Source organism: Oryzias latipes, chromosome 10 (genome assembly GCF_002234675.1).
Source record: "Oryzias latipes chromosome 10, ASM223467v1".
Lineage (NCBI taxonomy): Eukaryota > Metazoa > Chordata > Actinopteri > Beloniformes > Adrianichthyidae > Oryzias > Oryzias latipes.
Window position 1 is genome coordinate 8,150,044 of NC_019868.2, and position 22,514 is coordinate 8,172,557.

General features: G+C 42.2%; 1 protein-coding gene across 6 annotated transcripts in view; it reads left to right on the top strand.

Moving 5' to 3' along the window:
* enox2 (ecto-NOX disulfide-thiol exchanger 2) overlaps positions 1-22,514 on the top strand; it is a 206,680-nt gene that overhangs the window by 178,581 nt on the left and 5,585 nt on the right. For all 6 annotated transcript variants that reach the window (XM_023958990.1, XM_023958993.1, XM_023958992.1 and 3 more), the window contains 6 exons: positions 4,943-5,057; positions 7,460-7,647; positions 12,054-12,194; positions 18,251-18,307; positions 19,074-19,170; positions 22,241-22,326. In XM_023958990.1, coding sequence (XP_023814758.1) covers positions 4,943-5,057; positions 7,460-7,647; positions 12,054-12,194; positions 18,251-18,307; positions 19,074-19,170; positions 22,241-22,326 — 684 coding nt within the window. The remainder of the gene's footprint in view (positions 1-4,942; positions 5,058-7,459; positions 7,648-12,053; positions 12,195-18,250; positions 18,308-19,073; positions 19,171-22,240; positions 22,327-22,514) is intronic.

The following is a 22,514-nucleotide window of genomic DNA, read 5'->3' on the forward strand; positions in this document are numbered from 1 at the left end:
TATTTTTCGGACTAAAAGTCACTCTGGAGTATAAGTCGCACCCTCAAAAAAATACATTATAATATAAAGAAGAAATAAATTATTTATGAGTCGCACTGGAGTATAAGCTGCACTTTGGGGCAACACTTCTAAACAACTGCATCAAGCCCTGCTTAATGCTTCGTTCACACCCAACGTAATTCACACATCAAATCTGCATTGGCTCCCCCTTTTTCGACGCCCGTCAAATTTCGATGCTCACTGCTTGTCCAAAAAAACCTGACGCTCCAGAGTGGGAGAAGCTACTGTTTAAACTTTTTAGCCTCAGCGCTTCATGGAAGCGTTGACTGCATTTACTATGCATGGGAGACACAGATGATGTTGAGCGATCAGGTTTATTTATTTCGTAGAGCTCTATTAAGGCATTGGTCAACACGTCTCCAGTGCTCTGTATGCATCAGCTGCAAGGGTTATCCGGGTCGCTCTGTGCTGCCGAGGAGAAACGCATTTCTTCATGTGGTTGTGGTCTGAAACACATAGGAGTTTACATGTAAATGTAAGTAATGACTCTTGTTTTAGAATGACTTATAAAACTGATGTCGAGCGCTGGCAGCTACACGTTAACGCGGATGATTGGCGTCTACTGATGATGTCATCGAATGGGAGTGATGTCCAGATTAGAAGACACTATTTTCCAATAACTCTTGGTTTGGCGCAGGGAGAAGCTGTAGGGTTATGGGAAGAATTCTGATTCGGCCTTGCTGTCTCAAATTAGTCCACGGAAAGAAAAATTGAAATCAAGAATACTAATGTCTTGCTGCAAAGAAGACAAATAGTATAAAAGAGAACAGTCAGATTCTCCTTCTGCATTGCTGTCACTAGCAAGAACTGATGCAGACACTTACAGCGCCCTCTAGCGGTTGTTAGTGGCAAATAACTGTTAAATGGCAACCAGTTGTTAGTGAGAAAATAAAGAATATGTGAGCCTATAGTGTTTTTTTTTTAAATCACATTTAAGTCGCACCCCTGGCCAAACTATGTAAAGGAAACTGTGACTTGTACTCTGAAAAAGGTTATGAAAAAATATTCTTTAATATCTTTTCTGTACGTTGTGAATGATGTTCTCTTTTTTGTTTGCATTGTGTCCATGCTAATGTGTGTGTATATACTGTGTGTATGGACACAATGCTACGATGTGTGTGTGTGTGTGTGTGTGTGTGTGTGTATATACAAACGCACGCACACACACACCGTGCGACTGTCTTATCCTTTGCTCTGCCTCTCAGCCTGTCTGAGATGAAAGCTGCAGCCTTTGATTTTTGTTCACGGCTGTTCTGTGAATCCACACCTCCTGTGTGAAGGTCAGAGAACTATTAGGTGAGGCTCTGTGTGTCAGAAAGCAGCATGGAGCTGCAGAGGTGGGTGATGCTTAGTTAGGCTTTGTTAATTCTTTAAAATCTAAATCACAAGTGTTTCCCTTAATAAAACCCTGCCATATGGTAGGTAGCAGCAGAGCTGGCAGCTTCTGGTCAGTCCAAAAAGAGGTGAGTAAATGTTGTTCTTGGAGGCTCGTTTATCATCAAACAGCCTATGCCATATTGATTATTCCGTACGTTGGTTGGCGGTGAGGAGGTGAAATATGGAGGAGCGGCAGGCGCTGAGTAGAATCTGGATGCTTGCAAGTGCTTGTGCATCACACAGCCGGCTGGCGTGACGCATGTGTTCGAGCACGAGAAAATACCAGCCTAACTTCTGCTTTATGCTGATAAACTAAGCTGACATCTAGTTGTAACTTTTTTTTATATATTTAATTCCTGAAACCTTGTCTGTGGTTCTTATATGTACAGTGCAATATCTACTGTTACTTTAGGTTGCAGCACATGCTGTGTGAGCTCAGAGAAAACTTTTCTTTAATTTTTAGTATTCTTTAATAGAAAATACGACTTTGTCTTTGTCCTCAAAAGAAATCATAATTCTCCTAAGCAGAGATAAGTAATGGTAATCATTACAATTTTCTCTGACATTAGCTTGCTGAGGTTGTGATCAGTCATCCATAGAAAATGACTTTATGTGTTTGAAGCTTTTCCAATATTAGCCCTGTTATAGTCTTCCCAATGCTCCTGCTCCTCTTTTTTTCTTTTTGTAAGTCATTCTATGGAAGTGAGCCGACCGTCGCTATTGTCTGTAAGAACCTCAAAGCTCAGCTGAGTATTGAAGCAGATTCTGAGTCCAATCCGCGGTGGCATTTACATTATCCTGTCAGGGCAGGTGAGTAAGGCTAATGGCATCTTTGCTGTCATTTTCAGAGCTTAAGGTTTATCAGGGTTCTCCGGGGGTGAAGGGCCATGACTTTCCGCCTGACAATTACTCTCCTGCCAGACTGTCTGACAGGAAGTGAGGAAGTGCCAAAGCTCCAGGCAGATTTTACACATGAATAGAAGCGGGGCTGATGAAGTTATCTTAAGTTCTCTAACTTTGAATTTCTTTCTGATGCAGCGTTGATGGATAAGTGGCAGAAGAGGGATTTCTTGGTCTGATCTGCCCAAATTCTAATTTCCAATTCATTTTTATCTGAATCTCTATATTTATCTTGAACTCGTTTGAGTACCCTTAATAGCCTAACAACCATTTTTCTCTCGTATAAATACATTTCAAGATCCTCTGAAGTTTAAGTTTGTAAATCTTAAATATCAACGCCCTATTTCGCTCTGATTCTACACCACAGACCCTTCACAGAGGGCAAGACAAACTGGTTAATGAGAGTCGCTCTGGGGAAAAAACAGAGACAGGTTGGTAACACTGCAGCGAGGTGCCACAGTGATGCCTCAGCAATTTGAGAATAGATTCTCAATCAATAGGCTGCCCAATCTGCTCCGTCTGCTCATCACATTCCCTTCTTTCGATGCCTTCGCTCTCTGCTGCTGAATCTCTGTCTGTTGTTTTGTACCCAGAGAGGCTTTTCCTGCTGCAGATCTTTCATTATTTTGTGCTCAAGTTTGCTGATATGATTTCCACAAAGTAAACAGCAGCAGTCAAACAGCCACTTCATTCTGCTTTTACTTGTCTCTTGATGGCAATCCAAGCATACGTCTGGAGGTGACTTCTATTTCGAACCATTTAATGATACTCGGTAATCTGTGTGGTTTCACATTTCTATGTTTTTTTTTTTTTTTTTTTTATCAGTTTTTTTTCTGCTGTAGTATCAAAGCTGTTTTAGGGGGGGGATAAGGATTAAAAAATACTTCAAGGCATCACCACATGGTTCCAGGCTTTTAAATTTTAACTTTCAGTGTAGCGTTTTAACCCTTTAACACAGAAGATGTCGTAAGTGACACTTAAATATGAGACAATCCCTCTGTGACATACCGTAAATCTTCGACTATTTAAGGTAAACCAGCTGATTCACGTTGATTGCGTAGCCGCGTGACTACAGTGAAGGGTTGTATATCAGCACAAGCCTTTTGCAGGCTTCAGAATCTGCTCAAATTGTGTTAGTCCTGTAAACGGTTGAAGAGTTACGGTAGATAAAAGAATGTCAACAGTGGTGCTAAAGCTCCGGTGTGTAAGGGTTTAACTCCATTCATCCATTTTCGGAACCAGTTTTATCCCTTGCGGGGTCAAGGGGCACATCTCACAGGTCGTACACCCTCCTGGACAGGTCTGTTGCAGGGCCACAATCATGCACACACACATTTACACCTAGGGATAATTTAGGGTCATCAATTAACCTATAAAGTATGTTAGGTTGGTCTAGTTGAAAGCTAGAGTGCCTGGAGAAAACCCACGCATGGATGGGGAGAACATCCAAAGGACCTTCTTGCTGTGAGGCAAGAGCGTTAACCGCTGCGCCACCGTGCAGCCCAGGGTTAAACTCTACACTACAATCACAGGAGGGGGAAATACATATTTATCACTTTCCTGTGCTTTTAGCACAAGTTGGTAATATGGAAAGCAAGCATCTTATCAAAGCTATGATTGTATGGCTAAACTGACCAAAACCATGCTTCAAAGTGTAAATGACGTAATAGAAACATTTTTAGCAAATTATTAATTTGTAATGAAGAAACTGCTAAATTCAAACACATTCACAGAAAAGAACAGTGATAAGGACAGTAAACTTGGTAAAGCAAAGCACCGCCCAACCCGGATGTTAAGCTACTTTCACACTGGCCTCTGCAACGTGCCGTCAAGCGGCACTTCCAGTGAAAAGTGTTCATGTTAATGAGCATAAATATGCGTTTCAGGCTCCCGCGTTCATAACTCTCCTGTTCACATGTAGCTACAAAGGTTTTCTACTACCGCACTACATACAACCATTGAAAATCTATTGTAAGTCAAACCAGGTCGAACTTTGACCAATCAGACTCTGATTTGGTAGTGATGTATGGATGGCATCCCTTTAAAATCATGGAAGTGCCAACTGTTTCAAAGGTGGTCATGGAGAAGAAGCTAATAACTTCAGGTTTTTTTATGACAACAAGTCTTTCATATATCGGAATAGAGCTGTGAAAGAAAAAGCCTTGAGCAAGATTCCTCAGATTTTTTGACATTTTATACCAAGACTCTTCTAACTGTAGGTAGCAATCTAGTAAACAGTGTGTCACGTTGCACGGTGTGTCTGCAGCTTGAGATACCTGTGCAAAACAATTTTTGCCCATTACTGCTAATTACCTTCTAGAAGCTTCCTAAAGCTGCTTCTGATCCAGTTCATAGATAACTGTTATAAATGTAGGAGTGGAGGTAAGTTAACTGGATTTTTATCTACTGTGATATGTTAGAAATTCCGTGTTTCTCTAATATATATTAAAACTGCAGGTTTCAAAGAAACAATATTAATGAAAGTAGCAGCAATTTTGCATTTCCCTTCATGCACTGTGCAAAACACACATCTTCCTATCAGTTTTGGATCATGACTTTCCCTGCCCAAATGTTCCTCACAGGCGTTTGCTTTCTGTGTTTTCAGGAGATTAGAAACATGCACAACGAGCAGCTGATGGGCATCAGACGAGAGGAAGAGATGGAAATGTCTGATGATGACATGGAGGACCCTCCTGACAGCAAGGACTCTGAGGACTCAGGTATGCATATGTGCATGCGTGTTTGTCTACAAATCAGCACTACTATCATTGTGACTACTAAAAAAAAGCCAACGGTATCAATTAAACAACTAAGAGGCGTTCTTCAAGATAAATGGCAACTGGTGTCTAATTTTCACAAGGAGTTATGGCTAAAGTCCCATGACCTGCTGAAGCAACAAAAAACTAATGGCGCTGATATTCTCCCAAACCACATCCAATAACCCATGGGTCTGGAGGATGAGTCTCCGGGGAAACATGCAGAAACCATTTATCAGCACACCAAAAGACATCCCTCACCCTGAGTTTCATTCCTCCAAACCTGCTGAGCTTTTTTCTTGTTCTTCCCACCTGTTAATCCGTTTGATATCTTCCATCGCTGGCATGTCAGTGTCTCTTATTAGCATGCAAATGTATGCAAATGCATTAGTCAGCTCAGCCTTTCTCATTTACAGGCCTTAGTAATTAGAATTGTTGTCAAGGACCTATCGTTTTCCTTAATGTTGTAGGACTGGCTGATGTGACACAGTGTGGAGTGTTACCGCTCTCTTTGTGCACCAGCATTTTAAACAAGGGGTATTTCAGCTCATCAGCTTGCCCCTGCTCAAACGCCTGAATCATGACTGCCGTCTCTTCAAAGGTGAATCGATGCTGCGCACCTGAGCTATGTGCAGAATAGAAATGTAAAGCCTCACTGCTACCTTTTTGATATGTTCTCATTCCAAGCTGATGATGCTTTAGATCAATACTCTCCTCGTCTCAAACCCTAATTTTGCTTGGAAAGACGCTCACACAAACCTCCATGTGGACACACTCACCCAGCAAGAGTTCATTAGCACATCCAGTGGTCCTTCATGATAGACTGCAGGCAGCCCCCATGAACACCTACACAGAACCTGACTGACCCACAGAGAACAGAGATCATCTTCCCTGCAGCTGCTGCATTGCTTTTTCTTGAAATGTTCTCAGGTCTCATGAAAGCTTCTCTGTGTGTCATCCCTCTGCACCAAAAGTCAGGTCAAACATACAACTGAGGAGAATGTGGGGTTTTACAAAGCCTCCAGTCATTGTCTGCATGAAGCATCAACCTACTGACTTCCAGATTGAATCTCATTTTAAAGCTGAAGTAACTGGAGCAAAGTGTAATTCACAAAGTAACCTCTAGGGGATTGTTGCACACGTGTCATTGTCTCTAAGACATGACACAACTGAAACTGAATCGTGTGTTACACCATTACATTGAATAACGGAAGGAGTGAATCATCGCACCGCTACTGCATGCCGCTATGTTTATTTTAAAGGTGTTAAACATGTGTTTTGGTAAATTTAAGAATAATGTTCGATTTATTAGATTACATTACAGCAGGCTTAGTATGAGGGAACTGATAAACTGACCCAGAAAAAAAAAGTTTTAACCAAATCGTAATTAAAGTGTATTGTAGTCCTTAGTTTCTATTCCCTCCAAGGAAAAATTAACAAATGAAATACACATGGTTATTGTCTTTGCTTGTGTAGCTATACTTTTATTATTGCAACATTGATCCGGTTAACCCTTTAACACCAGAGCTTTAGCTCCAATGTTAACATTCTATGCAGGGCTCCAGACGACCAAATCTCCTAAACTGTTTACGCAGTTAATGAAATGGCAGTGGATTCTGTCGCGGAGAAAAGCAGCCTTGCGCTCATATGCAACACTTTACTGTAGGAATGTGTTCCATAACGGCCTAAAGCCAATGGAAAAAAAACGCTTTTCTCCACATGAGAATCAGCCAATTTACGATAACTGTTTAAACCATCACACCGTGTGTGAGAGCTTGTGTTATTCAGTTGTCACTGGAGGCCTCTCTTGTGTTAAAGGGTTCATATTCATTTAATTGTTTACTTCTTTTTCACCTTGAAACTCTTCACCAACAAAGACGGGGTCTTCTCATCGACAAATAAGCTGCTAGAGTTCATAGACCTGTGGAAATGTGCGTGTCTCAACATTTCAAGAGAGGATTGAGATTTTGTATCAGACTTTAAGCATTTTCCTGAAAGTTACACAGTGATCCAGGTCACAGAGGTACTTGAGCTGTGACTCACAAAACAGAGTCTGGGAATCTGTCTGATCTGTGGTTCCAGCTGCTTGAAGATAAAACACAGGAGCAGGAAGCCAAGTGGTTTCATTTGCAAACATTTATCAGATTCATTTCTTTGAGTTAAGGATATGGAACGTCTTCGCATGCATTTAAGAGATGCAAGAATGCAGCTTTTATGTGTCTTTTATTTAGATACGCATCCTCAGAGCTAAATTTGGCGGGTATAAGCAAATGAGCACTCATCCACTCATTAACGCTGTGACCCAGCTGAAGGGTGATCCATAATGACCTGCAGATTCAGTATTCTGTTCTGTTCAACACATGTAGGTGTTTCTCAAGCAGAAGCCTTAAAGGAGGAGAACGACTCGCTGCGCTGCCAGCTGGACGCCTACAGAAACGAAGTAGAGCTGCTCAAGCAGGAGCAAGGCAAGAACCAGCCAATCAGGAGCGAGGAGGACAGCACTCACTCGCAGCAGCTCAGCTTCCTGCAGCAGGCTCTGCAAGGCATGCAGAAGGTAATGCTTGTCATTCACACGCACGTACAGAGACATTTAGTCACAGCTTTCCATACATCAGCGTGACAATGACTTTAATCCACCAGAATGCACTCAGAAGAACAAGACCACTCAGGGTAACCCATCAAATTTTCCTCACTGGATGAAAACCCCAACCGTCATTTATTCATGACCCAGCACTTTGAGGGAACAGCAAAGTTCAGCTGTTTGAAGCAGCTTTAAACGAAAATATATATCCAGATTCACTTAACTCTGAAGAGAAGACGACAAGCCCAGCGCTGTATATTTCTGCTTTTCTTAAAATGTAAAAAAGTTTTGAGGAAAAGCAAATCAACAGATCTGAGTGTTGTGTACTAGAGTTTACATCTGAAGTACATTTTCAGGCTCCTGTTTTAAAGAAAGTTGGCTCTAGTTAATAATTACATTAATTTAAAATGCAATCAAAACTATATTTTCTGTTTTTTATTCCGTGTCCTTTATATAAAAACAACACACAGGCAAATCAGAAAGAGTGGTATTGTTTACAAGCTTTGGTCTGCAGTTTTAGTGTTGGTTTTGGTTTTTAGTCTGAATACACCCTTAAATATTGTAGTACATGTGCCTATGACAAATATAGCATCCATCCATCCATCCACCAATGCATCATTTAACTAGCAAGCTAGTTAACTATAAGTATATTACAGGGTAAAAGAAAGAGCAATTCATGACTAAGCCCCACTTATTTTTCTGAAATTTAAGCTCACCAGGAGGTACCAAAGGTTGCAGTTCCTCAACAGGCCACTGGAGGCAGGTTGCAAAAGAGAGCCATTCTCCATGGATTCTTATTTAAAAAAATGCACCCAAAACAAATGTATTTACAGTGTGGTTTAAAGGTACGACGGAGTTTAAGGGCCAGTTTACAAAAACAAACAATTTTTTTTTAATTACGACTTTCAAGTCGTAATTTTACGAGAAAGCAAGTCATAACTGTTAAATTATGAGATTTAAAGTCGTAAATTTATAAGAAAAAAAGTTATAGATAACGAGGAAAAAACACCAAAGTTTTCGGTTGATGAAAGATGAAATATGTGGAGCCTTTTGTGAATTTTTATTTCCGGATAGGTTTAAATAACAAAGAGATTCTGAACCTTTTAGCGACTAAAAATCAGATCAATTGCAGTGGAGCCAGCTTTCCGGGGTTCGGTGTCGGTAAAGCAGAGTTTCAGATGTAAAATAAGGAGCTCAGAGACACGTTTGGGTGTATAGGACCGCTGCAGCCTTTATTTTCCTTTTCATTCACACACCCTGAAGTTCATTTGTCACCTTACATCATGAACCTGTCATCCGAACACCAATGCAGAAGTAAACAGTGTTACATATGCCCCTCCTCCAGATGAAACGTCCCGTTTCAACATAAAACAATAAAAATTAATGAAAATAGTCTGTTATAATAGCATTAGAATGTTGAAAATGCCAAAAGTGCTCCTCCTCAGACAGAAGCATCACACAAACATGGAGGAAGAAAGGATTGTAGTGAACAGCTGCAGGGATACCGACGGCTTCATTGGGCTGCAGAGATCCTGCAAACCACCCATCAATGAATAAAACATTAATAAATCGTAAATCAAACAAATGAGTTTCCAGACATTTGGAACGTTATCAATAAACATTCAGCTCACCTGTTCCATTGAGTTCAGTCGGTCTGCTCTGCTGCTGCTCTGTATGCTCACTTCCACTTTTATCTCGTAAAATTACGAGTTTTTTTCTCGTAAATCTATGAATTAAAATCTCGTTATTTTACTTTTTTATTTTTTTGGTGGGCCTAAAACTCCGTCGTATAAAGGATCTTTCAGCAAAGAGGTGTTGTTTTTTGATCAGCAAAGGTGGAGCCAACAGAGCTTTAAGGTTTACTTTGTTCCACCTTACTCCCTTTTTGGACACATTGTTGAGGTGGGCTGAGGTATTTTTTTCCTAAAAATAGCGGCTTCATTTTTCCCACTTTCAGTCCTTTCAAGGGAAACTGGAAGTCTGTCTTAACAGGCAAGAGGTAAGACATGACTGACAGCACAGCCATTGCAGTTTAGAGTCAATCAACCTCCATCATTTCAGGATTCCTGGAGAAATCCACCTGGATTCAAGCATGAAGTCTCAGCAGTGACCGCAAAACATCAGTGGACCTCTTTAAAAAGCTTCTGTAGAGGAATTTCTGCTGCTCTCATCAATCACACTGTTTTAATCTAAGAACACAAATATATTCAAATTACAGGTCATCTAGTTTTGAGTAAAATGTAAAGAGCAAGCACTGGTAATTCAGCTTCCTCTAAATGTCCCTTGACAACGTAGAAACCGTTTGATTGACAGTGGCATTTGTCAGGCAGCCCCCTTTCCCTTCACCGCCTCATTTAACAGAGAAATTTCATGGACTTAAGTTTGGAAGAAGAGAATCCATTAAGGTTCGACTGTTCATTTCTGCTCCGAAGGAGTAATTACCTTTTTTAACTTTCTTGTCTCGTTGTAGGTTTATGCAATGACAGGCTTAAATTAACTCAACTCCAAGACTTAGGAAAATTGGATCCCTCTGCCCTGCAGCACACTGTGTCACCACACTCACTTAATTTAGCAAAAAACATAACAGGAAATCCCATAAGTCTCTTGTCCAACCACCAAATTGTTCCATACTTTTGTTGTGAAAGGAAGACATCGTGACAGGAAATGGATCTTTTAGGGGTTTGAATGACTTTAATGGACAAAATGGAGATATTTAGTTAGATAGCCCTTACACTGTTAGGTGAGATTGATTTTTTTTTTTATGCAAATACGTTCGTCTCAAACCGTCCAGTCATTAAGCGTCTTAATGTCGCCGTCTCTGCACTCAAATGTTTGAACAATCAGTTCCTTTCTCTCAAGACACGAGCCCTCATGAAATTTTGATGAGATCTCAAATCAGTTTGAGATCTTTTATTCTTTAAAGGCCTAAAAGGTCTACTCAAAATGAGATGCTGAGCAGCAGCTCACATGGCAACGGTTTGAGAAAAGGAAAGAAATCCCATGAAGTGCTGCCTCCACGTCAGCTGGAGGGAAAACCAGCAGCTTTCCGTAACCCTGCAGAGACGCAAACACTGACAAACATCTGTCAGCCCCATTTCAAAGACAGGAATCCCCTGCTCCGTCCACTGAAGAGGCTGAAATGACAATAAAAACGTACATTTAATCATGTTTGCCCGGGAAGAGCTCTTGTCCGCTGCATCCACGTGTCACATTCCATTCAAGTCAGGCTGATGTGTGGAGTGCAGCCATTGGACGTCATCAGAAGTGACAGGAGGGTGTCAAAGCAAGTACCTTACCCCGTCATCAGCTGATGTGACATCTGTACTTCTGCATTTCAGGGCAGCTTTCAAGCACCGTAGCATAAAAAGATGTGTAAGTAACCCTTGTGCTATCTTGTGGGGTCATCTGGACCCCACAAGATAGCACAAGGGATGAGAGCACAAACCTAGATTCCAGTGAAAGCAGAACTTGTTTTCATGTCCTGTTTGCAGATTAATTTACAAGACAAAGTAAACTGATTTTCCCATATCAATACGTATCAATGCATACATTTTTATTTTATATGAACTGTGTTATTGGTTAATGTGTTGATTTTTATTTTAAAGAAAAGGATTTATATTGTTTATTGCGGACGTTTAAATTTCTTTTATTTTTTAATATGATTCTTGACTTATTTTTGTCAATTTTATCCATTTATAATCTTTGAAAAAACGTTTGTTTTTAATCATCAAATAATCCATCAACAGTGCACTCCAAATGAATAAAATATGCATCACTTGAAGTTCTCAACAAGAAGCCTCCTGCTTTGAATCTGCCCTGAGGCTTTTTCCATGAGGAGTTCAATGCCGTGAGGGTTTTCCCACAGGTGATCAGGAACTTGTTCACAGTCCAAAGATATGCACATTCAACCGATTATTGATTCTGTGGGTCTCTGCAGGTGTGAGGAGTTGGTGTGAGTGTGTGTAATTGTTTTGTGTGGCTCCCCGATGCTGTTTAGGACCAAGCAGGTTTAGAAAATGAACGGTTCATCCAACACTTTGTGTTTGTGTGTCGAAACACTTGGGATCTTTTGGAATTTGAGTCCTGCATGAGCAAGAAGTGTGTTTTTTATTACGTTTTTTAAAATAATGGACTGCTGAGGAGTAATAAATATAGATGGAGAAGGGGAACAAATTGACTAAATGCAAGCTCCTGTGAAGGGTGCAAGTCATCTTTAAAAGTTTTTACCCAAGTTTGCCCTACATTAACTGATTGACTGATTGACAATAACCAATGAATTGTTATTCTACCTCTACAGTTGCCTTACTTTGATAAGTGGAGCCATTTCGTACACTCAGTTTAGAGTTAATGAATGGTGGTTCTTCCTTCCATTTATACAGCAACTGCTAAAAATGAGGGAAGAGTTGAAGCAGCGGGAGGCCGAGCTGCAAAAGAGCTCAGAGGACAAACAGCAGCTGAAAACACAAGTCCAGAACCTGAAGGAGGGTCTGCAGAAACTGCAAAGCGCCCAAGCAACGCAGGTCAGTGTGAGGACAGCACGTCACTCCGAGCACAGATATGGACGGCAGAGGCTTGCAACAAAACTCATCCGAGGTTTTCCTTTCTGTCGGAGCGAGAATCCTGCCACATTTATGTTTCCTTCTGTGTTTTATTTTTTTTTATTACAAAACAGATATTAACTCATACAGTTTCACACGGTTCAGTCTATGACGGAAAATAAAAATCTGAAGGAATGAAATGAAGAAAAGCTAAACGTACTTCAAGCCTTGCAATCAGGTGAAACTTTCTTTGTCATCTTAAGTTTTGAGTCGGACCCAGTTAACCAGCAAAGAGGAAGTTACAAACCGAACCCCAACTTCAGCCTCATCCGATTTTAAGGTGTGATCCCTAAATACTACAAAAAAGGAAATGATACAACAGCCATATACAATTAAGAATTTTTTACAAATAAAAATAAATAAATGTGAGTCCACCATAAATGCAACTTTATTAGCAACGTATTTGTAACAATCAAGAGTCAGTCGCCCCATATTATGAAGAGAGGCTTCATACGTGCAGGAACAACTGTTGCAATACATTCCTATTAAAAGTAAGATTCATGTTAAATGCAGAGTTATTTTATTAACTTTGTTAACTTTAGAATCTAGCCACAGGGGTTGCAAGCCAGTTACTTCTGTGCCGGTCCCAAGCCCGGATAAATAGAGAGGGTTGCGTCAGGAAGGGCATCCGGCGTAAAAATTGCCAAAATAACCATGCGAATCATCCACAACACTTTAGACATACCGGATCGGTCGAGGCCCGGGTTAACAACGACCGCCACCGATGCTGTTAACCTACAGGGTGTCGGTGGAAATTTGACTACTGTTGGTCGAAGAAAGAGGGGAGGCAGAAGGGTCCGTGGCCAGAGAGAGAAGGGAAAAGGCAGGAACATAGGTTTGAGAATAGGGACTCTTAACGTTGGCACAATGACAGGGAAAGGCAGAGAGCTGGCAGACATGATGGAGAGAAGGAAGGTAGATGTACTGTGTGTGCAGGAGACAAGGTGGAAGGGCAGCAAGGCACGTAGTATTGGAGGAGGATACAAACTGTTCTATCATGGTGTTGATAGGAAGAGAAATGGGGTAGGAGTGATTCTGAAGGGGGAGTTTGTAAACAGTGTTCTAGAGGTGAAAAGAGTCTCAGACAGGATGATGAGCCTAAAGTTAGAAATTGAAGGGGTGATGGTGAATGTAGTCAGTGGGTATGCGCCACAGGTTGGCTGTGAGTTAGAAGTGAAGGAGAGATTCTGGAGTGAGTTGGATGAGGTCATAGAGAGTATCCCCAGAGGAGAGAGAGTTGTTATTGGAGCAGACTTTAATGGCCATGTTGGTGAGGGCAACAGAGGTGATGAGGAGGTGATGGGCAGGTTTGGTGTGAAGGAAAGGAATCTGGAGGGACAGATGGTGGTGGACTTTGCAAAGAGGATGGAAATGGCGGTAGTCAACACTTACTTCCAGAAGAGAGAGGAACATAGAGTGACATACAGAAGTGGAGGTAGGAGTACTCAGGTGGACTACATCCTATGTAGACGAGGTCAGTTGAGAGAGGTTAATGACTGCAAAGTGGTGGTAGGAGAGAGTGTAGCCAGACAGCACCGCATGGTGGTGTGTAAGATGACTCTGGAGGTCAGGAAGAAGAAGAGAGGGAAAACAGAAAAGAAGACCAAGTGGTGGAAGCTACAGAATGAAGAAACTTGTGAGGAATTTAGGCAGAAGTTGAGACAGGTTCTGGGTGGTCAGGATGAGCTTCCAGAGGACTGGGAAACTACAGCAGAGTTTATCAGGGAAACAGGTAGGAAGGTGCTTGGTGTGTCATCTGGAAAGAGGAAAGACGGTAAAGAGACTTGGTGGTGGAATGAGGAAGTACAGGAATGCGTCCAGAGGAAGAGGTTGGCTAAAATGAAGTGGGATGTAGAAAGGACTGAGGAAGGTAGACAGGAGTACAAGGAAGCGCAGCGTAGAGTGAAGAGAGAGGTGGCAAAGGCCAAACAGAAAGCTTATGATGAGCTATATGACAGGTTAGACACAAAGGAAGGAGAGAAGGACTTGTACAGGCTAGCCAGACAGAGAGGCAGAGATGGGAAGGACGTGCAACAGATAAGGGTGATTAAGGACAGAGATGGAAAGGTGCTAACAACCCAGGAGAGTGTACAGAAAAGATGGAAGGAGTATTTTGAGGAGCTGATGAACGTGGAAAATGACAGGGAAAGAAGGGAGGAAGATGTGGTTGTTGTGGAGCAGGAAGTAGCAGAGATTGGAAAGGATGAGGTTAGGAAGGCTCTGAAAAGGATGAAGAGCGGAAAGGCCGTTGGTCCTGATGACGTACCTGTGGAGGTATGGAAGTGCTTAGGAGAGACAGCAGTGGAATTTCTAACGAGTTTGTTCAATAGGATTTTAGAGAGTGAGAAGATACCTGAGGAATGGAGGAGAAGCGTTCTGGTTCCGATCTTTAAGAACAAGGGTGACACGCAGAACTGCAGCAACTATAGAGGAATAAAGTTGATGAGCCACACAATGAAGCTGTGGGAAAGAGTAGTGGAAGCCAGGCTTAGGAAGAAGGTGGAGATTTGTGAGCAGCAGTTTGGTTTCATGCCCCGTAAGAGCACCACTGATGCCATTTTTGCTTTGAGAATGTTGATGGAAAAGTACAGAGATGGTCAGAAGGAGCTGCATTGTGTGTTCGTAGATTTAGAGAAGGCGTATGACAGGGTGCCGAGGGAGGAGCTGTGGTACTGTATGAGGTCGTCTGGAGTGGCAGAGAAGTATGTCAGAGTAGTTCAGGACATGTATGAGAGAAGTATGACGGTGGTGAGATGTGCTGTGGGTCAGACAGAGGAGTTCAAGGTGGAGGTGGGACTACACCAAGGATCAGCTTTGAGTCCTTTTTTGTTTGCTATGCTGATGGACAGGCTGACAGACGAGGTAAGACATGAATCTCCCTGGACAATGATGTTTGCGGATGACATTGTAATTTGCAGTGAGAGTAGAGAGCAGGTGGAGGAACAGCTAGAGAGGTGGAGGTTTGCTCTGGAAAGAAGAGGTATGAAGGTCAGTCGTAGTAAGACAGAATACATGTGTCTGAACGAGAGGGATCAAGGTAGAAGCGTTAGGTTACAGGGGGCTGAGGTGGAGAAGGTGCAGGAGTTTAAGTACTTGGGGTCAACAGTTCAGTGTGATGGGGAGTGTGGAAAAGAGGTGAAGAGGCGAGTGCAGGCAGGTTGGAGCGGATGGAGGAAAGTGTCAGGAGTGTTGTGTGACAGAAGAGTGCCAGCAAGACTCAAAGGAAAGGTGTACAAGACAGTGGTGAGACCAGCTCTGCTCTATGGGTTAGAGACGGTAGCAGTGAGACAGAGACAAGAGGCTGAGATGGAGGTAGCGGAGATGAAGATGTTGAGGTTCTCCTTAGGAGTGACCAGGTTAGACAGGATAAGGAACGAGTACATCAGAGGGACGGCTCATGTTGCCTGTGTTAGCGACAAAGTCAGAGAAGCCAGACTGAGATGGTTTGGACATGTTCAGAGGAGGGATAGTGGATATATTGGTAGAAGGATGTTGGAGATGGAGCTGCCTGGCAGGAGGGCAAGAGGACGGCCAAAGAGGAGATATATGGATGTCTTAACAGAGGACATGAAGTTGGCTAATGTTAGGGTAGAAGATGTCCATGACAGAGTGAGGTGGAAAACGATGATTCGCTGTGGCGACCCCTGATGGGAAAAGCCGAAAGAGAAAGAAGAAGTTAACTGTAGGATTTTAAAAGCAGCTCCTTTCACCAGGTAGATGTTTTTAAGACACAAGACAGAGGCAAGTAAGTCAAGAGTAAGTCATTGACGGAAAGAATCTGCAAGTTTTTTAAAATAAAACTTCCTTCAGAATCTGAAAGTAAATGGAAACAATGTAAGGTAGTCTTTTGTCTGAGTCTCGGTAGTGACCCACAAACCAGTAGTATGTATGTGCCCTCATCCTAACTCAGCTGAAGAAAGTCAAGAAGAGAAATTGGGACTTCTTTTCTTTATGTTAGCATAAACTACTTTTGACTTTTGTTATCGCGTTTTTTCATTACCTTTTTTTTTAGTATGCATCTGCATCATCGTCAAAGCCGTGATAGGTTTTTGTCCAAATGATCAAAACTCTCTCAGTGACAGATCAATGTTTCACAGCTGCAAAATCCAGAGCTAACAACGGCACATTGTCCCTCAAACTCGTCTGTAGCAAATGTTTCCGGGCCCAGTTTTTCCCCATCAGGGACTTCCGACTTGGCAGCGCTTCAGATGCTGACGTTCCTCCGCCCGCCATTTCCAAGCGCCTCAGCTTAAGCCCCTCTTGAATTAGGTAATAATACAAAGTAAATCCTCTAGAAGTAGTCTGGGAGCCTCTCCTCGTGTCGTGTGTTTGCAGAGGGATCCTTGGATGTTTCACGTAATTCAGAGATGAATTTTGTTAACAAATCCCTCCAGAGGGGGGCCAAAGTTGTCAATAAGTAGTTAATGGTGATGACTTTGATTAGAAATGCAGCCCAGCGACTGTGATCTTGGGGGACCATGCTAATTAAATTCCCGTATACAGACAAACATGAATCATGAGAGACAGACTCATTACAGGCAGAAAGAGAAATCAATTTTGGGGTGTGGGTTCCTCTGAAGATTAGCAGTCATTCTGAGGTATTTTGTCACGTGGAGTTTTTCTTCACTGCATCAATTCTGCTTCCTTGCTTCAATCACGGTCCCTGCTGTCACCCAGCTGTCGCCACACATTACTCCTGAGACTCCCGTGCAGGTCACTGAAGACATTACCCTGATTATTATTTTTATTATTATGATGATGATGTTGATCACAACAAACGAGTTGATCATTTTGTCACGTATTGTGCCATCCCTGACAGCCAGTCTCTCCTCTGACTGATACATTCATAACGTTTGTGATTAAAAAGGGATCTGGGCGATACGATCCTCACTAAAAGAAGGCAATGACGGTGCCCCCGTTGGGTCCTGGCTTCTGATTCCCCCCCAAAAAATAGTCATTTTTTTACAAAGACAGTAGCACTCAGCTCTCAATATAAAACTCTGGAGTATTTTTTATTGTAATAAGCCCCTCTTACTTTAGATGGAGTGGGAAAAGTCCACAGGAAGCTCTCAAAAAAAACCAAAAGGAAGTAGAAAATGAAAACGACCCCCCTGGAATATTTGCTTAGTTGAGCATCACAGTGCTATTTTGGTGGTAGTGAGCACTTAAACAACACGTGAGGGTGAAGTAGGTGAGACACAGACACGTCATGCAGATGTTTCATTTTTTCCAATCCCCCCCCCAAATCCTGCAGACTGTGCAAGACCAGAACTAATTAGGGAAAAAACTTGCAACAATTATCGACTGGCTCAATCCTTCAAAGAAAACTGCAAAAAACCAGCAACCTCATCATTGTAAAACCATTGATGGTGTCTTGGAACACACTTAAACATCACTGTGGTTTACTGTTACTTTCTCTGCAAATGCAGCCTTTGACTCAAAATATTGTAATCAACATTATTCAGTCACCAATGCCCAAGATGATACAGCAATTCTGGTTTAAAAAAGCTAGATTAGAGAACTTTTTCTTTCTTCAGCTTTCATAGCTTTTGATTGAGCTAAAAGAAGGTGTTGTGCATCCATTAGCATGCCCTTAGCTGACAGGAAGTGAATAATCATGAAAATGAAGACATTTTCTGACCTTTTCGATGATAAATAAACAGTGAAGTGTTAATCAGTTAATGTGATGGAGTTCAAGAAAAAGTTGTGCAAATCAGAGCTGTAGATGAATTTCCTGCTGATCGTTCAGCTTCTTCATTAAAGCAAATCTGTCGTGAGCAATCAGGATTCAATCTGTTTCATATTCAACGACTGACTTGTTTGTTCCAGATTTACAAAGGATGAGAAGTACTTTTGTTTCATTTCTGGAGATGGCCCTCATTGTTAACCCCGTTTTTTTTTTTTTTTTCCTTTTGTCTTCCTCATTTGTTACCAAACATCCCAATTTGACGCATTGTCCATCGTCTGATGTGCTGCAGCTGGAGATGCTGAAGCAGGATGATCGAGGCGGCGAGGAGAGCGTCAATCAAAGCAGCGTAAGTGAGAAAACTGTGAGCATCCTCACCCCTCCAGACCCCCTTTGATCCTCTTTCTCTTCTGCCTCTACTTTTTTGGGTTTATCTCTATCCTGGCTTGTTAATCATCTCCTGATTTTCCTCTCCAAATGTCTTGCGGTGACATGACAGATCATTACAGGCCAAGCCGGTTGGCTGTAACCACATTAGTCACTGAATAAATCACGCAGACACAAGCAGGCTTGCAAATAAAAGAGTCATAAAGTCAAAATGTTCTGCACATGTGCATATGTCTGCTCTCCCACACACCAAACCGTACTTGCAGGCTGTTCGGAATATATTAAAAACGGAAAAAGGCCACCAGGCACCTCGCACCAGCAGTGAAATTGGTACACAGAGCACTGAGGAGGACGACAACCACAGAGGAAAAGTCTTTTGCCTCTTCCCTGCTCCTTGTCAGAGATGTGAAACAAACAACTTCATCATTCACCTTCCTAGTGTTCCCGCTCCCTCCCTGCTTGTTGCTGCATCTTTTTTGAGTGACAGTGAGTGTGTGTGTTGTGCATCTCTCTCAGATCAGAGACGTAGCTGCTGGCTGAATTTCCTCTCTGCCATCATTATCTTCATTGTGTGTCTGGATTGATGTGTTGGCGGCGCAGCCTTTTGATGTTTGGTTTGCATATTTCTGTCATTTTCTACACCTTGTGCTGCACGCATCGCCACCGTGGTTTTTCCCTCAAGTCTCTGCATTTCTGCTAACTGCGTTGGGGGTTGCGTGCTTTTGCAGGAGGTCACAGTGGTGTCCTGCAGTCAGGAGAAGGAAGGTCCCACGGAGAAAACCCCACAGAGTCCCGTCCACTCAGAGAGGGAAGCTCTTCTAGTTGGTAAGCTCAGTCATCATCACTTGATTCACCCTAAAACGCTTTCAGTTTTTATGTTTGCTTTTAGACACAGACATGTTTAAATTTAACCCTCGTGCTATCCTAGGCACTTTAACATTGGCAGTTGGGTCATCTTGACCCACTAGACAGTGCTCTGAACCTTTTTTCTTCAATAATTTTTGATCTTCACTGGTGTCCATGGATTACATGAAATCTTTCCACCTTCATCCACCTTTGTCATGGTAGGGAGAACACGTCAATGTAAGGGTGGGGTCATCTAAGATAGCACAAGGGTTTTTGTTTTAAACCCATTAAAGTTGAAGTGTTCCCAGTGGTCTTTTAATTGTGATTATTCCGTTTTAGCCAAAATCAAGAAACCTCAGTCATTTTCATTTTCATAGTTTTTGCAAAACTGCATTAGAAGTTCACGTCTGAGTTATGGGCAGGCCTTTTGGCAGTTTTACAACAGTTTGAGTAAAGACATACTCAGAAATGCAATATCTTAATGTAAATGTCTTCCATCATGAGAAAAGTGCTACAAGTGTTACGGGGGGGAATAGGAGGGACGTACCCAGGCGCAGAGAGGAGAGGAGGCAGGAGGATGCAGGGAATGGGGGTTTTAATAACAAAACTTACAAGAAAAAACCAAAACCACTGCTTAAGCAGGCTCGAAGACTCGAAAGACAAAACGCTCGAAAACAGGCAACAGCACAAATACAAACTATCGACCAGCACAGGAGGAGGGGAAAGACAAGACTTAAATACATACAGACAAACGAGACACAGGTGAACACAATCAGGCAGGATGGGGAACCAAAGTAAAACTCACAACAAAAACAAAACAGGAAACCCTACAAAATAAAACAGGAAGTGAACTGAAAACATCACAGAACAAAAAGGAAACAAACCACAAGGGCAAAGAAACAGAAACCGTAACAACAAGAACATGTTAAAAACACCAGAAACACCCCTTTCGTCAGAGTAGGTCTAAAACCTTGGAGAGGTCGCTGGCAACACCTTAGTAACACATGCTCTTTGACATACCATAACTCCTTGAGTGGTCACATGGTCAACATGAATCAGTTGATTCTGAGATGGAGAAAAGCGACATTGCACATAAAAAACAACACACTACTAACGGAAAGTGTTGCATAAAGTTACAAAGGCAACAGAATCAGCTGATTGTGTAAGCTTTACTGCTGTAAAGTGTGGCATATCTGTCCAGTGCTGCTTCTCTCCACTCAAGAATCCGCTGGAATTATATATATATAATTATATATATATAATTATATAGCGTAAACCGGTAAAGACTTACGGTAGTTAAAAGAATGCCAATACCGATGCTACTCCTGTGTTAAAGGGTGAAAATGTTTAGGGCCTTAAGGGTAACACATCCGTTTATCTTCTCGGTCTTCTTAGAAATGATCACTGAAGCTCAGAGAACTGTTCTTCCTGCTGTTTCACGAGTAAAGATCAGCCTTTGACTGTGCCTGAGCATGTTTCTATCCTAACACCATCATTCACAGATGGACGGGCTCTCTGTCTGTGACTGTTAGTGTCCTCATTCCTTCTCCTCTGCAGCCAGATGTTGCTGTTTGATCAGAGCAGGACAGGATCTCTGAAGTCTCACAGATGCAAACCTGTCATATTTCTTTGACCCAGTTAGTCAAAATGGGCTGAAGTGACTAAAGTATGTGTGATTCCTGTATAAACAAAAAGGGTGTTCGAAATGTGTTAACCCATTAACATATCAAACGCTTAAATAGCACGCGCTCCTTGACCTAACCCAACTCTTTGACCGTTAAGGCGATCAATGTGAATCAGCTAATTCTGACAAGGAGAAAAGCAGCTTTTTATATCGGCTTTGCACCACTGTGCAATACATTACTAGCATAAAGTGTAACATAATGGCAGCAAAGCGTTGCCTATTGGTGCAAAACCGTTTCCTGCAACAGAATCTGCTGGAATTATGTTAGTTGCGTAAGCAGTTCAACAGTTGCGATAGTCAAAAGTATGTAAATGTTAGAGCTAAAGCTCTGGTGTTAAAGGGTTAAATCCATTCATTCATTTTCTGAACCCTTTTTTATATTTTATGGGGTCACGGGGCTGCTGGAGCCTATCCCAGCCACTGTTGGGCTGAAGCGGGGTACACCCTGGACAGGTGGGCAGTCTGTTGCAGGGCCACAATCTCGCTCCAATAGACACCCATTTACACGTAGGGATAATTTCGAGTCACCAGTTAACCTATGAAACATGTTTTTGGACTGTGGTAGTAAGCCAAAGTGAAAGAGTTAAACACGGTCTGCATTGTGGGTAAAAAAAAAAACATAAAGAAGTGTTTAAAGTCTGACAAGAAAGAGCTTTCGAACAATTCGAACATTCAGGGATGGGGTCTATTAATTTCTAAATGGGAAATGAACCGTTTTTTTGCTCTGATACTGACACATGCTGGCTGTTTTCAGCTGGATAACATTTTTGTCAGCTTTAAGGCAATAACTTTGGACGGCAAAGTCTGTCTGGCGAATAAATCACTGATTCGTCTGTCTGGGAGCGCCGATAGATTCCCGTTTGTTGCAGCCGCCCCACTCTGACACTTTGTTTGTGCACACATTGATCTGACCTCCTGCAGGTGACAAAAATGAAGTCTTGCAGGAGCGTTTTCCCCTTTAAAAGCCTGGAGCTTGTGCGTTTTGGTGCTCAGCAGAGAGCTTGGCGGCTGCGTGTTTGTTTGAGTTTTTGCCCTATATGTGGTTAGGAAGCCCCCCACTTCTCTCCCGCTCCATCCTCCGAGCTCATAGCAGATGGTCGGTTTGAGCTCAGGGAAAGTAGAGCTTTGATGAGAGACAATAGCATCAAAGCCGTCATTAAACACTCCTTCTAATCTGGAGCTGAAACATACAAGAGCCTCTTAGCAGTAATGGGACTCTGGGAAAAGTCCCTTGAAGCTGGTGCTCCTCATGCTGGAGAAGAGGAGGACTTGTACAAACGCTTGTGAATTTTTAACCGATGAGTGGAACTGAAGGTATGTTGCATGGCTCAGCGGTAACATCATCCCGATTTGTTGTTCCTTTAGGGATCATTTCAACGTTCCTGCATGTGCATCCGTTCGGAGCCAGCATCGAGTACATCTGCTCCTACCTGCAGCGCCTGGACACCAAGGTAACAATCATCACACCGTCCTCTGTGAGCGGCAGCCAAAATCCACCGTAAATAAAGAAAGGGCTTTCTGGCAAGCATTAAGATTTCTTTGGTCATTTTTGGGGACAGAAGAAAAATATTTTCTCAGGGCAGCAGGAAAGGAAGTGACAGTTGTATATGTTAAGGTGATTAACTACTCCGTTTCTTTG